Source organism: Coturnix japonica, chromosome 12, assembly GCF_054131305.1.
Source record: "Coturnix japonica strain WE chromosome 12, WE-NBRP24, whole genome shotgun sequence".
Classification (NCBI taxonomy): Eukaryota; Metazoa; Chordata; class Aves; order Galliformes; family Phasianidae; genus Coturnix; species Coturnix japonica.
In genome coordinates this window covers 12,442,060-12,460,358 of record NC_140674.1, presented here as the reverse complement: position 1 = coordinate 12,460,358, position 18,299 = coordinate 12,442,060, and the positions used below count along the sequence as shown (strand labels likewise).

Below are 18,299 nucleotides of genomic sequence, written 5' to 3'. Positions count from 1 at the left end.
TCCCATGTGCAAATGCTAAACCCTTTAAGGAGCTGAGGAGACAGGTTCAGTACCAGCCTGGTCCAGAGCGCCTTAGCTAAAGCTGAGCAGCTTGTGTAACCAGGAAATCCTAGCTTCACTGCCATGCAACACGGCTCATGCAGGGATGTGCCACAGGGCCCAGCACTCAGGGTACTCATAGCTCTCCATCACCAGTTCTCACCCGGAAACAATGACAAAGTGAAGGACTGAGTACCTCAATGAGTCTCCAGTAATTCCCTGATAAATCTCTCACGTAGCACACAAACGATGCCTGTACAGCAGCGGTCTCTATCAGGATGCAGTTGGCATGCCGAGCGTTTACAAGGCTGTATTTGGAGCAGGAAATCAATGCTGGGTGATTACACTCCTGCACAGACTTAGCAGTCTGAAAACGGCCTTGCTTAAATGGCTGATTAGTAACAACTTGTGAACACGGGTCTTTATTTGGTGATTAACAGAAGCAAGTGCAATGCTTTTTGCTACCAACATGTGAAGCACATGCTGCCCTGCTTGGGGTGCTGCTGGCCAGAAACAGAGCACTGCAGCCTGCCTGCACAGAAAGGGGCTGCCTCTGAGCCCCAGGGAGCCAGGGGCACCGAGAGACCCTTGAGAGGACACTGCCAAGCAGACCGCCTGGAGCTGGCCCTGTGCACCATTCCAGAAACATCTCAGCTATGCAGCAGAGCCTCTCAATTTCCTGCTATTTGTTTGTTTGTTCCTCTATCAAAGGGCTTCAGTTCCTTGGATATTCCGTCTCCGCTAAGCACTGGTGAGAAGCCTGTAGATGCAGCTTGGCATCAGGCTGTGGCAGCCAGAGCAGCCACATCCACTTCACCATCTTCTGAGACCCTGCAGGCATCATGGCTCTGCTCCCTGCAGCACTGCAAAGCCTTTCTTCAGGTGCATAGTCACAAATACCTGTACCATGCAAACCTAAAAAGAAGAGCTGGAAGGCTGAAGGAGCGTGGAGCTGCAGGGACACACCAGGTGAGTCTCAGAGGCCATTTTTGAAGGTCCTATGGCAAGTGCAGGAAGCTCCTGCAGCAGGACACTGTGTCCCCAGAAGGAGCAAGCTGCCCTGGTTAAGGGAGTACAGGCAATGACTGCAGTCCCTGCTGGGGGGTGGCCCATCCTTGCTCTTCCTGATCCCTGCTCCTGCAGGTAGGCACTTCCATGGGAAGGGAACGATGCCAGCGGTGTGATACCTCTAGACACCGAACCTGAGACATTCAGGAGTAGAAACTGAGAAACTCAGGAGCTGAAGACAAGTACAGATAAAGTAACCTCTGTGCACTCACCTGACACACTCTGGTCATGTGTGTGATGACCAACAAAAATCCTACAGCAAAACTGCAGCAAAGTTCTCAGCCAGGGAAGAATGAGAAGCAAGGCTTCAGCTTTGGAGAATCCCAGCTGCCTTACCCACTCACACAAGTATTGTGGTTGTTGAAAAAAGGGACTGTAACACTCAGTATCTCAAAAGGGACTATAATAGTGCTAACATTATTAATAGCATTCATGCTAATCGATGCACATTTGCGGTTGTTAGATCTTGCCAAATTTATTCATTGCTTTTAAGTGACATTGCAAGTTCAGCTGGCAATAGGAGTAAGTGAAACGGGTCCTACATATTCATGATGTGCACAGATGTATGCAATGAAAACCTTTGCCTTCTTGGATTTCAGATATCAGAAAGTAATGCTGAATTCCTTAAATCAACTCTGCTGCCAATTCCTTGCAGGTTCTGCTTGTTCTGTAATTTTGGCTTTTTCTTGGTAGCAATTGCCAAAGAATTCCTAGAATCGTTTCCCCCTCACATCAAGCTACTTGCTACAGATCAATTCAATCCTCTAAATGGTTTTAAACCCAAAGTGCAGCGGGTTCTTGGCTCTGCCTCCCAGCTGTGAGCAGGCTGCCGGCAGCACAGGCGTCACTGTGCCTGGCAGAACACAGAAAGGCAAATTGCTGCCTTCTCCGACAGGATTGAGAAAGGCAGAGCTCCCTGCTCCCCAGGGGAAAAGCAGCTGGAAAAGAGAAAAGCCTCCAGCTTGGGGCAGCCTGCCTGTATGAGGGGCCTGTGGAGCCAGGAGAGAAGACAGGCAGGAGGAGCTGCCCTCTGGAGATGATTATTTCCTTATTCAGAAGGCTCGATCCCAAGCAGCCCTCCTGCACTGTGCTACAACTCCTCTCTGGCTTTACTTGGTGACTATTTCCATGCAGCTGTGAAGCCCTAAATATCAGGAACACCACCACCACTCTAATTGACATGTAGGGAATTCAGCAGCTCCACCTTGCTGGCAGCTGTCAACTCTGCTTTTACTTTTTAAATCCAGAGAGAGGGTACAGAATGTACTGTCTCATCACAGCGCAGTTTGGCTGCAGGATCAGCATTAGACTGCTCGCAGCCCAGGCTAACTCTTTTTCTCCTCTAAACATTTGACAAACTGACTTAATCCAGCTGCCACTAAGCTTCCAGTAAACATTAAACACCAAAGGTGGCAGGCTCCAATGTAATGGATGTCTGAGGGCTATTTTACCCCTTCTTGAGGCTTTTGGTTGAGCCATGGTTACCTTCTGGGTTATTTGTGTGGCTGTAAATCCATCTGGCTTGGAGGAGTGACAGGCTTCCCCACTCTCCAGCAGCAAAAGGGGCTGTGGTGTGGGCAGTGTGATCGGACCCTGGTAGATGCAAGCACATGCAGAAGAGCACAACCAAGACCTGTGAGACTGAGCACACAACACAGCTACAGCAGCTCCTGCATGACCACAGTATGAAAAAACACTTCTCACCCCTTTGACTCCTATGAAAAAACACCCTATTTGAGCTCTCCCTAGGTTTTAGGCAGAAGCAAAGACAAACGACCTTGCAGCTATAAAAGGATTCAAGTGTCAGTCCTTTAGTCAGTCAGTAGGTGTCCTTTGATGTAGACATTCTTTCCTGCAAGAAAAACTTCTTTAATTTCCAGCATTGCTGATTTCCAAGATGCTTTTGTCTTTAATATCTTTTTGTCATCAGGGCCAGCAGTGGCAATCTCACCAAGGAGGAGAAACGGAGACAGCAGGGACCTCCCCGGCCCCAGCAGCACCTTGGACATGGGAAGGTCTGAGACCTTTCAAGAGGCAGCAGAACCCAATAGTCCCTGCCAGGCTATGCCAGGAGGGGACCTCAGCATCTCGGCTGCTGGGACATTTGCAGCACCAGCTCCCAGAGACAAACTACATCCATGGGCCCCCCTGCTGCCCCCTGGCTGGACATCCCCACTGTCTGAAGTGAAGAGGCTGGGATGGCCATTGGATGAGAGCGAGGAGCCTGGCTGGTGTGCTGAGCTGGGGTCAGTCTGAGGCTGCTGAGAGCTGCAGTGTCATCACTAGCACTGTCCTGCTTCATCTGAAGTGCCAGCAGGGTGATCTACAACCAGGAAATTCAACAGGAATCAGGTTCAAGCTTTCTGTAATCGGAGAGTTTAAAGAACATTTCTGGGAGTGCCACAATGGTTCCCAGCTCCATTTCAGCTACAATGCTGCTTTGACACTGCAGGGCTTTACCCTGAGACCTGCCAGCACCCAGTCACCACACCCAGGGACAAGTGCTGAGCCCAGGGCTGGCAGGAGGCCCTGAGGGGGCCACAGGGTGGGGAGGAGGGGGACAGGCTGCAGCAGCACCCTCATTCAGGAGCCTTGGCTGTGTCTCAATAGAGACCTCTGCTGCACCTGTGGGACAACCCCAAGCCCAGATGCTGCAGCCCTTGTCCATGCAGACTCTGCCTTCTCAGGGGTCTCGTGTGTGCTGCCAGGCTGCTCTTCAGACCACAAACACATCTGGTACATGTCCTGGGGACAGTGACTTGCTTGTCCATCTGACAACCTGCTGGCATGATGCATATGCAACATCTGCCCCTATGTTTCTTAGCAGGGCTGCCAACACCAGAGCACAAGAGAGTCTGGGTTTCAAAATTTGTTCAGAATCTGGCATTGAAGCCCCAGCACAACATAAATATTTAACAAGAGCATCATCACCTGCCCTCTGCAGTCTGGTGAGCAGGTCGCTGCCAGCACGCTTCAGTAGCTGAAATGCTGCAGGGGACAACAGGATTTAAAATTAAGATGATGACTGTGCAGAAGCACTTCCTTGCATAGAAAACCTTTTGGATCAGATGAATATCAGATGCAGATTTTAATCTTTCCACCAAAATCTCCCTCAGCGAAGAATGAGGTCCCAGTCCTGGCCACAGCCAGGATCCCATGCAGGCAGGCACAAGAGCAGCTGTCTGCTAGTGCTGTGAAGACACTCTGTCTGCATCCTGAGAGGGAGCAGGAGCCAGATGAAAGCTTGCAGACATCCAGGAGCCTAGAACACCACACCACCACAATCAACGTGCTAGACTCCTTTGGAACAGGGCACAATTGCAGGTACTCAGCCCCTTGCAGGCTGAAGCTCTGCCTCTGCAACAACTAAATCCTAGCATGTGCATTATTGCAGGAGGGCCAGGAGATCTCGTTGCTCACAGAAACACATTTGTCCAAGACAAACAGCACCCGGGCATTGTTTCAGCATGAGTCAACTGAATGGAAACACTCCAGTGCCATCCTGTTTTGCTGTCTGGAGGTTTCCCCTACCTCCAGGATGTGCCGGCAGGCTCTGGGACATTTCCTATCTGCTGTTCTCTCGCTGCCCTGTTTCCTGTAAGCATTTGCATCCCGTGCTGCGTGCAGCCCTGTCCCAGAAGTGAAGCACTGTGCAAGTCCCAGCCACTGCCTGGAAAGCACAGCATGCACTGGCAGCAAACAGGCAGCTGGATAGAACAGAATTGCTTCTCAGAAGGCGCTGTATCATTCACACAAAAAATGCCTCTGTGTACACAGCTACATCCTCTGGTGGGCCAAACAGGTAACAAGCATTAAGACTGAGCATCAACCAGTGACCCAGTTGATCTCTGTTCAACTTCCCATCACTATGTAAGGCATGGGAAGAAGGCACACTGCCCTTTTACACGCAGGAAATGGCTCACCAAGGCCCGGAGGTGTCAGTCCAATGCTCCGTCAGCAGCAAAAGCTCAGGGAAGCTCTGAGCTCCTGCACAAGCAGGGGAAGGTGTCACACAAGCAGAGCTGGGTGCACAGAAAGCTGCCTGAGTGGGGAGGGAAAGATGAAAGGTTACCAAGGGCCCAGCAGTGCTCCGCCACATCCTGGCTGATGCTCCCAACCTGCATGATAAATCACAGGGCTGGAGCTGGCACCTCTGCTTCACACCTAGGGCATGTTTTTATCTTGCTAGAAGTGTAAAAATTCCAGAGTTTTACAGAGTCACTCACGCCTTGTCAGCTCACTTTGCTGTCTGGAAGCCCTTGGAGGAAGGAGGTGTGAGCCCCCATTGCAGAGGTCCTGTTGGGGGGAGGCTCGCCCCTCCCAAGGTGACCTGCTGACACGAAATACCAGGGACTTGTTTGCACATGGAGAACAAAACACCACAACAAGGAAAACACAACATGGCCCAAAGTGACCCAGAACATCAAAACTGCACCGAAGGAACGTTCAGCCCCAAAACATAGCCTGGGAGGGCTGTTATTCCTGGGCTCATTTGTACCCCCTGCTTGCAACAAGGGTCGGGGAGCACAGGGTCAACTCAGGTCAGGTATTTGCTAACAACATGGCTCAGCCCTGCCTTGTCCGTGCTGTGCTGCAGACCTCCCCCTCAGCCCAGCACCCTGCAGCTTAACTCAGCACCCCCAGGGTTACCCTTTGTACATCCCAGGAGCTGGCCATCATCCCCACTCAATAACATACGGAAATAACACAAGGCTGATCCGTGCACAGGCAGAAACATGGAGCAATAACACCTCAAACTAATTGCAGGCAAACAGATGCTTACTTTACCCCGCTTGCTTAACTCTTACAAGAGCAGGGACCTGCCCTCTTGGGCAAGGCAGGCTTAAGCTCACAATCTGACACAGCCCCACTGTAGTGCTCAGCTGTAGCTGTTCTCTGTATTCTACTTTAAGCTCTAACAATTGGATGTAATTAGCTGGGACTGGATTTACCATTCTGGGCACCCAAATCCTGCCAGGGGACCCAAAGCGGATACAGGAGCCCTCTGTGCTCTGGGTGTGGTGTTGCACTGTGGAGCACTCAGTACCTGCAGTCCATTGGTTCTAGCTCACTGCCAAGCCCACCAGCCAGGAGGAGCACAGAGATGTCGTCGTCTTCTTTCTGAAGTAGGAACAACCAGAAATGCTCTCCTGGGTATGCTGATGATTTGGCTTGGGCTTCTAGGAAACAATGATGAACAGCTACATGGGACATCAGCAGTGGAGCAAGGCTCTCAGAATGGAGACGCCAGGATGAAACTCATATCCCAGTAACATCCTCCCACAGGGCCCCATCTGCCTCCATTCTGCACAGCCCAGTGCAGAGGGATGGCTCTCGGTTTTGCAAGCAGGCTGTCCCACACCAGGCCTACAGAGGAGCACACTGCATCTTCTGCTAAATCACATTTGCTCCAAGCTCAGCCCTTGCCCAAGAGTTATGCTGGATATGTCTTAGGAGGTTCACTTATTGATCTCATTACAGGGGTTTCCAGTAAGGAAAGAAAAGACAGAGAGAGCTCTTAAGCTTTTTTATCTTTCTCTGAGAACATTTCCATTAGGATTAGCAAATCTAGCCCAGCCATCTCAGACACTCAAACTCAGCTCAGATGAAAAGTCATTAAGGCACCCTGAGTTCATGATCTGACTCACTCTGGATTGAAATAAAACCGAGGTTCATCCTTGGAACAACACATGTTAAAACAAATTCTGTAAGTAACAGCCTGGAAATACCTGATCCCGCTCAGCACAGCACCTGCTCAAATATGAACCCTTCTCCTGTCTTTCTCTCTTTGAGGCCCAGAACATCCTGTAATGTTTGAAGATTATTCCACATTCACCCACCCCTCTAACTCAGTCTGTGCCGCATGTGGCTGCGCAGGGACAAGGTGAGTGGCAGCAGGTGGAGTTAATAAGAGGCACCAGGCTGGGGCAGAAGGCTGTGCCCGACTTCTGCTACAGATGTGCTCTGGCAACAAAACAGTGTGAGCCATCAGCAGCCACACCAGCCCGTGCAGGGCACTGCAGCTCCCAGCAGCCCTAGGAGAGCCCCTTTGCCTCTCACTCATTCTGCCAAGTATCTGTGTGTGAACAGAAAATGCCCCTCCAGATCTCCTAGTTGGGATTTTGTCTAGCGCACGTCTCACACCAGACACAGACAGCACTAAATAAACCCTCGAGCACAGCTGGAACGAATCCACTGTGAGCACATTCAGAAAGCAGGCAGCCTGCCTCTGCCAGGCAGCTCCAGAGCTGTGCATGAACAATGGAGCAGCACCAGAACACTGCAAATAGCTGAGCCAGAATTGCCTGCTGCTTCTGAGAGGCTGAAGGTCTGTTCTGGGAGTGAAGAAGTCCCAAAGCTCCTACAGCTCTGGGAGAAATCTCAACATTTGCATGGCACAACATGGGTCTATCTGCATGCTCACAAACCCAGGTCATCAAGAATTATCCCTGCTAGGCTTCTCTGGGTGTACAACTCTTCAATAAAATGTGCACAGCAACTGAAAACAGCACCTACCCACTGCTAACCTGACAAGACAAGCACAGGGTCAAACAATGAAGGACTATCTACGTGGTAGGACCCATCTCTCCAGTGTGCTGGTCATTTTTGGCACTTGCCAGAAGATTTCTCATAGGTAGCTCAAAACATTGTATGGGAGTCAATAATAAAGGAACGCAGGCTGCTCCACCTAAATGTCACGCCAGAGGGATTCCCCAGACGCTATTTCAAGTACTTTGTGGAAAACATGAGTGGAAATCTAAGTATGGCCGAAACGTGCTGGTGCTGGGTCCGCCTGCAACAGGAGGTGTCCCTGCTGCTTGGGCAGGGCAGCGATACTCACAGCCCAAACCTCTGAGCCCCAACACACAGATCGATGTGCCAAGCTTCAGTCAGAGCACCCGAACAAGAACAGCTGGCCAAACACACCTCTAACAGGTATGTGATGAATCTATTTATGGATTAGGCACTTGTTATCAGGAACTTGGCTCGGAAAGCCTTGTGGCAGTGTGGGAGAACAAGGAAATCACACCACACTGTACAATTTGTTCAGACTGGCCTGGAAGTTTCAGATTAAATTCCTCTGCAGGGATTACAGCAGAAATACTGTTTTTCCCCAGATTTTGTTCCAAAGACTGATCAGAGTTGAACAGAACACATGAAAGCCCCCATCCCCACACTTGCACCCTGGGCACACGGCTGTACCTGTACACTGGCTGCATTTCTCTGGCAATCCCAATGACAGCTCCCTCCTGGAAGTTGTTGAACTCCTCAAACAGGTCGCGGATGTTGGCCTTGTACTTCAGGTCCAAGTCTACCTGGATGATCTGCGTTATTTCTGAAAGCACAAAAGAGGAAAAATGAGTAATGTGAGACAAAGCCTTAACCAGCAGTTAGCAGCGGTGGTGCAATGAATCGCACCCGATGGGGATTTGGTGAGCTCAGCACAGACTCAGCTGATTCAGGGCAGCAGTGATCCAGACATAACCTATAGCTCCCGCTACCATCCTTCTGCCATCACCAAGGCATTTACTGCTTTGTACTGTACTGTTCACTACTTTGTACTGCCTTCCTTCAGCAACACTCCTGGTGCCTTTCTGCTTCCACTAACCCCTTCCTTTTTTCCAGAAGTTTTCCACACGACTGAAAAAAGCAAGAGGGAACTTTAACTCCATCTCCACAGCAGTTATTGTCTCCTCTTCTAGAACTGCTCCTGCAGACAGCCACGCCACATCCCACATGCACCTTACGCTACAAACCCAACGAGTGTTTCCCAGCTCCAGCCCACGCAGCCACTTCAGATCAAAGCATCTGAGTGATTCCCAAGGCCACCCTGGTAGGTAACAGGACAGCTATTTCTGTGCTGTGACAGCCAGGAGAACCTTGGTCAGGATGCTTTGCACTCAGTGCTAACTGGATTACAGCCTGTCAGCCCTTCTCAGCCCCACTTACCATACAGAGGTGCCATGACAGCTTTCTGTAGGCCAGATGGGCCTTTTACAATGGTTTTCCTAGTAATTACAAAATAAAGGCCTCCTTCCACCTGGCAAGTACTTCCAGATAGAAGGATGTCACCCTGCATGTTACCATGTCAAACATCCTCCCCCCACCAGGCTGGTGGGGCTGCAACATCTGTGAGCATCCCCCAAGCCAGGTCAGCTGGTGCTCTAGGAGATCAGGGCACAGACATCTCCATGGCTCTGCCCATGCTGTAGCTTCACACTACTGTGGTTCTTCACCCACTGCTTTCCAGTGTGGGGACAGGCTGCCTACTGTCGCTGTGCTGCTGGCAGCACCACAAAATGGCTCTGTCTTCAGCTTCCAACACAACTGTTGGGACTGGAGACCATGAGAGCCATCAGGCACACACTGCTGTCTTCCAGCACAGGAACGTAACTCTTCCATCTCAAATGCATTCATCACTTCATGTTTGTGTTCCAGCCAAACACTGGGCTGTACAGCAGCTCTGAATTTTTTGTAAATCCTGCATTAATCCCAAGCTCTCAGCAATTGGCTGCATCTAACACGCTGTCCGCGTTTAAGATGGAAAAAGCCCCATGAGGTTAAGGAAGAAATATACTGCTTAGTCTGTGAAGTATCAAAGCAGAAATATAAATCAAGGAGAAATAGTATCTAAGCTACAATCCAGGCTGTATCTCAATTTGCTTTTTTAACCATTCATCATTCGCTATTTGCTGAAGGGGAAGGCCATGCTCACTTCATCCCACAGAATGGCAATCCCCAGGCCTACCTCGTGTTTACCACCACCGTAATCCTCTGTTTGCAAAGATTTAAAACCCAGGCGTAGTAATTCACCACAGGCTAAAGCAGGTCTCGACCCGAAAGCAATTTCCCTCAGCCTTCCTAACTGCCTTTGAAATTGCTAGCACAATTTGAGCAGATGAACAGGCAGAGCAGAGGATTTCTGAAACAGGGAACGAGATCTGGATCCCAAATACTCAAATCTAATTCCCTGGTAAAGCTTTTCCTGAAGTAAGCACAAACCTCCTGAGCAGTCCATAGCACAGCAGTGCAAAACCTCAAATCTATAGCACCACTGCCCTCAAGCACATCCAGACCTGGTCACACAGCCACAGCTCGCAACTTGTCCTCATGTGAGGGGCAAAGACAGAACTGCTGGATGTAGCAGGAGCCTCCAGATCTCACCTGAAAGTTATCAAACCTGCAGCTTGAGCCCAGGAGAAAGACATCTCTAGCACGATACGGCACAAGCTCAGCCTGAACAGGGAGGGGAGCCGGAGATGTCCGAGTGCTGCAGGGCCAGGGGAATGCTCTGGGCACCATTCCCAGCCCCGGCCATGGCAGGGAGCGTTTCAGCACAGCTCACCCCAGTGTGCAGCAGCCTTCAGCTGGCTCATCGGGTTTCAATTAAACCAACCACAAGGCACGTCATCTGATTGTTCTCCAAAATTACAGATGAGCACTAACTGCAATTAATCACAACCAAGAACGAAAGCTAAGCTTGGGGGGAAGCTCTCAGTCCCCGACTCCTCCATTTTCCCATCCCTGCCTGCTACAGCACCAGCACCCTGCCCTGGTCCCCATGCTGGGCTGGCAGAACCCTGCAGGGAAAAGCCAACAAATTAGAGCACAGAGTACTTTTCCTCCTTCTTTTTCACTCCTTTTTTTTTTTTTTAAAGGCAAGCATTAACTGAGCATTAACTGCAACACTGAGACAAAGATGAACGCAGGCAACACTAACCACTGTGTTGCCAGATGCAGCTCGCACGAACAGATTAATGGCTGAGATGAGCTCTCTGCAAGCGCTGCCTGTGACTGGCAAGGGGCCAGGCACTAATATTCATGATTTATCACTGTGTTTTGTCCTTACACCAAACACTTCACCCTGACTGCTACACAGGGGGGGGGAAGAATCACATGCTCTCCCTCTCTTTGGCACAAATTGCTTGGAGGAGTCCAGCTGGAAATGTGCAAAAACACTGACAGTGTTTTGCTCGGAAACTCAGTTTTCTAACTTTGCCATGATGTATTTTACCCTTCGCTCCATTCAACCGTGGCTCTTCCAGCCACTGTGCATAAAGGGGAGTTAAACTACTCAAAGCGGAGGAGATCTCCATTAGCAGAGACAGTTTAATGACACAGGCTGACCCCAGCTAAAACTTGTAATATCTTACTGCAGCCTCATAACAGTAGGCAGAAGCTTGCTCACACTCCCACCAAGCCATGGCCTCGCAGGCTGGGACACACTGGCCCACAAGGACGGCTGCAGAGCTGACTCAGCACCCAATGCCTGGCTTTGCTATGCTGACTGGAACCTTCCAGCTCACAGCCTCTCTCCAGCTGCTGGAAGACTGGCTTAAGGAATGCCTGATCCCAGAGCAGGGCTTGCTGTGCTACAAGCTGCTGCTCTCCTGCTGTGCAGGAGTGAGCCAGCAGCAGTGCCCAAGACATCTCATACTGGTGCTTGGCTGTCAGAGAAGAAGGGGGAATCAGTGTTATTCCAAAGCAGAAGAGATGCTGGTACAGAGCCTCTCTCGTGTGCACTCCCTCTTTCCCCTGTGAGCCTCAGCAGAGCAAAGGGACACAGACAGGGGTCACTTCCAGGAGTGCTGACATATCCACAGTGCTCCCCCAGGACCTGGCACAGGGGTGCAGGCATGAGGACAAGTGCTGGGTGCATACATAGGGTAGGCGAGTTGCTCTGAGCAGTGCCAGGAGCACCTCTGGCAGGAAGCAGCTTCTGGAACAAGTCTGATGCAACGCATCCCTCAAGAGCAAATCACTCTCCTCAAAAAAAGGCAATTTACCCTGAGTAATTGAGTGAATGTGTCTGGCAGCTGAGGTACGCAGGAGGAGGAGCTGCTTTGGCTGTTCTAGATGGAGCCTGAAGGATGCTCCTTGGCTGTGCCAGCCCAGCTGCACACAAGGGCAATGCACCTTCCCAAGCTGCCTGCTCTCCACACTCCATTGCAGTAGTGTGCCTGAGCAGAACCGTGTGGCTGAAATATCTGTTCGAGACTGAGTCTTATTATTCACCTGCTCACAGAAGGACCATGGCTCCACCAGGCTGTGGATGATGACTTCTAGTGATATACAAGTCAGGCTCATAAGGGGTGATCTTTGCTCTTCACACACCAGATACTACCAGCCAAGCGCACAACCAAGGCAACCTGGGCCATGGGCTCTTACCTGCAAAGCCTGGTCTGAGTACTCCCAGATCTGCCCAAACCACCATGTTACTCCATGCTCCTTTCCAACACCTGTGGCATCACCAATAGCACACAGCCCCAGCTGGTACTAGCCAGGTACTCCTGGTATATACTGTAGGGCCTATGACATGCTAATCAATGGAAAAATGTGCAGTGAGGGCACACGGCAGCAGCACACAACAGTCTCCCTGCACCTTCTCCACATCACAGCTGCAACCTATAGGTGGAGGCTGGTGCCTCGACCTGCTGCCCTACAGAGCAGAAGAGGTGAGATCAAGCTGACATCCCTGATTCCCAATGGTGCACTGCCAACCTGCCCTGGCTGGCTGCATGACCCAAGCAGACACGGTGGTGGGCAGGGATAGACAGTGCTGGCTGCAAACAACTCGGACCTCTCTGCAATGAGAGCAGCAGCTGCAGCCAGCAGTGACACCACCCAGCCAAAGGACAGGAGTGTCCCCTGCTGGCTGCCCTGGTTCTCAGAGCAGGGGTCTGCAAATGCTAGGCACATCGAGACAGCCACTTCTTCACTATTTTCCAGTGCTTTGAGTTTGTCTCTGACTCTGCTGATTTTTGTCAGCCAGAAGTTACTCTCCTATCAGACAGAAGCTCCCTGTTCCTGTGCAGCTTGGGGCACATGGTTCCGCACACCAACTGCAGGCATTGCATTGTGCCTGCACGCTTGGTCCAAGTCCTGGCGTGCCCAGATGCAAAGGCAGAGCTTGGCTCTGGATGGGTTGGATGAGTCTGTCTGTTAGCCTGGCAAAGCCAAACCATAGGCCCAGCCTCAAATGAGGGCAAGCCCTACACAGGCTGGCTGCACTCAGTCCTGACCTCGTCAGCACCACACAACTCTGCAGAGCTGCTACGCTGGCTGTGAAACTCAGATCCTCCAGTGGCTCAGGGGGGCACATAGCCAAGAGAAATACTTCCCTCACAGGCAGTGCCAAGACTGGACGTGGGCACACTGAATGGCAAGGCCAGCCGCTGCTGAGAGCCTCCTATCATAGCTGCTGCAGCGTACAAGGGCAATGCAGTGCCAAGTGGAGATGTCAGAGCCACATTCAGCCAGATGTGGCCACACACTGCTTGCTTACATAGACACGCTCCACTCCTCTGCCTGCCCTTTGTTAGAGGCTTCCTTTGTTTGACTCACCCTGCACTCCTGCTTGATCCCCGTCAGCTTTCCCTCTGCTGTCACAGAGCTGCAAGCGCTTCCTGTTTTGTTGCGTGCTCCCCTTCCAGGCCTTATTTTCTTGGCAGATGAAGTCTGCTCCTCCACTTCCAGTCTTCATCACCGCTGCCGCCAGTGAGCCCCACCCTGGGGCAGGCAGCAAGGCTGGGGTGAGCGTATGTGTGTGGGGATGTGACCCACTGCCAGCCCCATCGCATCTGGGGTACAAGCAGGGAGTGCATCTAGTGTTGCTCTGCAGCTTGTCTCCCCCAGAAATAAACAGCCCAGAAAACCTGCTTCAGTGGGGCTGGCCAGCCTGGCTTTTGACCTCCTGGTTCAAGGCTGGCCCTCTCGGGGCCTTCCAGCCATGATGAGAGCAGGAGCACCTTGCAGCATCCTTCCAGTCTGCTCTGCCTGCCCTTCTCCTTAGGGCCCTGCCTCTCAGCAGCCCCCAGCCATGTTCCTGCCTCCCTGCCTGGCTCAGAGAGCAGCAGGAGGGTGAAGGGCAGATGCACACTTGCAGGTACAGAACCAAGAGCATGCAGAAGTCAAAGGAGGACGTTTCCAGGCAGGCAGAAGAGCCCCGGCTGGCTAACAATGCCATTAAGCAGATTTCTCTAACACCTATTATGCACCCAGTGGAGCAGAACAGCAGCTCCTTCACAGCAATTCCTGCCTATCAGCTAATTAAAAAATTAGGCTGTCTGCCAGCGAGATGACAAACCCCTGCTACACACACAGCAGCACTGGCACAGCACAGCAGCTCAGCAGCTCCAGCCAGCAGCCCCAGCACCGGGGCAGGCAGCAGCTTGGCTCAGCAGCCAGCAGCATGCTGTAGAAGCCCTGGGGCAGCCCACACGTGAGCTGAAGTGTTGGGCAGAGCAGCAGGGACCCAGCAGCATTGCTCCACTTGCCCAGTGCCTCCTTCCCTGCTCCTGCATCCTACCTGCCTCCAACTCAAGGGACAGCATTTACATCCCCCAGATCCATGGCTGGGCCAGGGGCACCCTGCAGCAATCAGGGTGCAGCCGTCACACTGCACGCTGTGTATTTATTACACAGTGCCACTGGAGGAGGAGCACAAAGACATTTCTTGGAGCTGGAGTTAGAGCAGCGGGAAACCTTATAATCAGACAAAATAAGGTTTAATTCCAGGTTGCCATAGATGATAAAGCAGCATGGATGGCAAGCTGTAAAGTAATGGGCGGGTGAGACGGAAAGGGAAACCAAAAAGATACAATAAAAGCAGCAAGATAAATGATATCACATCTTAACGGTGGGGGAGGGTGCTGCAGAGCCGCAGGTACTATCTGCTTCTCCTTGCAAAACCCTACAAAGCTGAGGCAGAGCCACCAGTGAGACCTGAGGGCCAGCAGTGCCCTCTCCCCAGCTGGCCCAGCTCTGAGCAGGGCTGGGATTTCAGCGCAGGGTGAGTCCCAGCAGCTCCTATGCTCTTTCTCTGCATAACTCTCTTTTGGACTGACCAGGAGGAAGCTTCCAGCACCCCCCTGACACACCAAAACAGCTGCCCCAACCAGGCCAACACAAACCCCTGTCTCTCCACAGGAGGTGAAATCACTGCACATGCCTGCCCCAGCCTGACAGATCTAGGACACCCCAAATAACGGATGCCAGCACTACAGTGAGGGGCAGCCGATGGAAGTAACGAGAAGTGACACTCCCTGAGGGGCTGTGGTTGTACTGGGCTGAGTGGGGATGGTGCTGTGGGACATGGGCACTGGGGCTGCCCTGCACCACTGTCCCAAAGCTGGATCTGTGATTTGGGAGCTGTGAAGCACTGGAGATGGCTCCAGCACAGACCAACATTTTCTGCATCCCTTACCAACATCTCTACTCCCACAAAACATCGTCAGGCCCAGAGTATCTGGGATGCAGGCACTTCAACGCTGCTGCATCACTGGATGCCTTAATACAACATAGCTCAGCAGAGATAGCAGCTCTCCCAGTAGCAAAAGGCCAGTTGTGAAGTGCTCTGAAAACGCTCATTTATTAAAATTTAATAATCACTGAATTATGCAGGTGACTGGACAGCACAGAAGGTGTTGCTGCATAGCTGACAGAAGGACGAGGAGTTCATGCTGCTGCCTGCCTCTGCACTAGAGACGTTTAATGCTTGTCTCTGTGTGTGACACAGATTATCACCCCATAACTTCCAGCAAACAGGTGCCTGAGCAAGGAACCAGCACCTGCATGGAGTTACCTGCTTTCCAGGGACAAAGAAAGACCTGCAGACCCACTTGGGCACTCCTGCACTGCAGCTGCAATTGCAAATCCTCATACACAGATCTATGTTTTACAAGAACAAAGTACAACATTTTCAGGACAGTACAACCCTGCTTTCACAGAACTACATTAACAGAAGACAACTGTGTTTGCTATTCCTAATGCTCTTGCTTATAACATTCCTCCTGGACCCTGTCCTCCATGGCTTGATGGAAAGGCTGCCCACATTGCCTATTGCCTCTTATTAACTGCAGGGAGTGCTTTGAGCACCTGGCCAGGCTTGTGCCTTACCTCTGGGCACTGAAATGCTACCAGTGCAGCTGTGGGATCCTGCTGCTGCCTGTCTTCCTGCAGGGGTTGTAGTCACTGCTGCCGCCAGATGATGCAGCACAGTTCGGTGCAGCCTTCCCACCCTGCCCTTTGCCCTCTCCCCAGCTCAGCTCTGTGGGAAAAGCACAAGCTGAAGCTCACAAAGGCTGTTGTGTCCAGGCTGAGACTCCCAGAGCACTCGCAAGGCAGATAGCAGTTTCGTGGGAGATTGTCCCCTCCATTGAGCTGCAGCCAGCAGCTGGAGCCTGTTCCAAGCCGTACCAATTCCCAAGCGATTTGTGGCTTTGTCATTAACAGACAGTTTGGACAAACATCATTGCAATCTGGTCTGCATTTAATAACTGGGATGACTGTAGATAATGAGCCGGAGAGATGATCCAGTTCAGAGTCCGAGGTCAGGGGAGACCACTGGCTCTTCCACTTCCATCCTGGGGTTCCAGGCCACCACATCTCAGCAATGCTCAGCACCCACTGCAAAGCCAGCAGCACAGTTCCCTGCTGGGGCCATTTCCCCACACTGAGCAGGTTGCTCACCTGCACTGAATCACCCCAATGTACACAGCCCTATTCCCCACGACAGCATCTATCACACAGCAACCTCCAGTGATTTTCTTTCACAAGAAATCTCCATATGCCCAGATAAATTTTAGCACCTACAACATGTGGCGGCAAGGAGCTCCACAGATCACAACAGCACTGTGAACTAACAAGCCCATTCTATCTCTGGTTACAACTCTGCTTCTGCAGCTCGTGGTTATGCAGCCCCAGCTGTGAGCCCTCAGCCAGCCTGTCTGCGGAGCAGAGGGGCCCCTCCGTCACTCCTTCCTGCATGAAGCCACTGCTTTCCTCAGAACCTCTCCCAGGTTTTGCAGCACACCACATTGCGTGCCATAAATTTAGGCAGTGCATTATGGCCAGCTCACCCTGTTCTTCCCCAGAAGTTCCTCACTTAATTTAGCCATATGAAAACTTACCCACCTTTCCCACTGCTACTCAGTTTCCTCATGAGCCTTTGATGAACAGCCTTTACCAGATGCACCTGGAAATCAGGCTCCTGGGTGTGCATCCAGCAGGCACCTCCTTGTGCCTTCCCTGCAGAGCACCACCCAGCTCCTGCTCCCATCCACCACATTTCTTAACCAAACACTGCAACCAGTGATGTTAATAGTTTGGTCAGAAGCATCACCCCACCAATTTCAGCAGTGATAGTTACCTCAGGTTATTTTCTCACCACAGATTTTCTCTCAACTACTTCCCAACACATCTCGCCTCTTACTCAGAATCCTAACACTTGAATAAAGGAGGCAATTTACTCTCTTCCCCTCCTTGGCCCCCTGCTTTCCAAGTACTTAAAACGGAGCAAGCTGAATGGTGTTCTTCCCCTGGCTGCCAACTGAACACCCTTATCACAGCTCTCACACCTGACGTCTGCTCTCAGAGCCTCCCACACGCACATGGGTCGTGTCTAGGACGCAGCAGACATCAAAACAGTAAAGAGGCTCGGCACAAGGAGGGAGGAACTATCCTGTTGAGCCGCCTTCCTGGAGATCTCCAATCCTGACACATGCTTGTAAGAGACTGTTAGCTGAATTAAACCACATATTCACATTCCATCCTGCTCTGAACTGCCCTTGTGAAGACAGCCTCATTAGCAGAGCAAGGACCTCTCCTCTGTGGCACTCTTCTCTCCATGCAGAAATCCCAGCTGCAGCTCTGCTTAGCCACAGAGATGCTTCATTGAGAACATCAGCCTAATAACTGCAGAAGCTTCAGACAAAATTCACTTGGACTTCACTTTTTCATCCAGCCCTATTTCCTCTTTGCTCCTTCCCTCTTGTCCAACACAGTGATTCTGTTGCCAAGCAGCCAGCAAAACCAGGGCAAACAGGCTCTGCCTATGGCTTCTGCCACTGCACCACCTTTCTAGATCCCAGATTAGCTGTTGTCTGTTGTTATTTGGATATCCCAGCTCAGCTGTGAAGCGCTGGCAGCAGCATGCAGTAGGTCTTGGGTAGCTCATGCAGGGACCAGTTCTGCTATGGAGCAGCAGCTCATCTTGTTGGGAGGCTCATTGCCAGGCACCTGTGCCTAAAAACCCTCCCCAGAACATGGCTGAAGGAAGAGCCAGCAGCTCTGAACTGCAGACCCTATGCGATCACTCAATGAAGAAGAAAGCTTTCACCGGGGACAGCAGGGAAGAGGTTTCCTGGATGACACTATGAGAGAGCTGAGCAGGTAGAGAGAATCTGGCACCA

The 18,299-nt window shown here is 51.5% G+C and overlaps 1 protein-coding gene across 3 annotated transcripts in view; it reads right to left on the bottom strand.

Moving 5' to 3' along the window:
* XXYLT1 (xyloside xylosyltransferase 1) overlaps positions 1-18,299 on the bottom strand; it is a 32,131-nt gene that overhangs the window by 6,784 nt on the left and 7,048 nt on the right. Inside the window, exons 3-4 of one of the 3 annotated variants that reach the window (XM_085513057.1) lie at positions 8,311-8,443; positions 6,155-6,287 (exon numbers count right to left, since the gene is read on the bottom strand). In XM_085513057.1, the coding sequence (XP_085369183.1) occupies positions 6,176-6,287; positions 8,311-8,443 (245 nt within the window). In that variant the 3' untranslated portion in view covers positions 6,155-6,175. The remainder of the gene's footprint in view (positions 1-6,154; positions 6,288-8,310; positions 8,444-18,299) is intronic. The other 2 variants (XM_085513058.1, XM_015871864.3) reach the window with 2 other exon arrangements.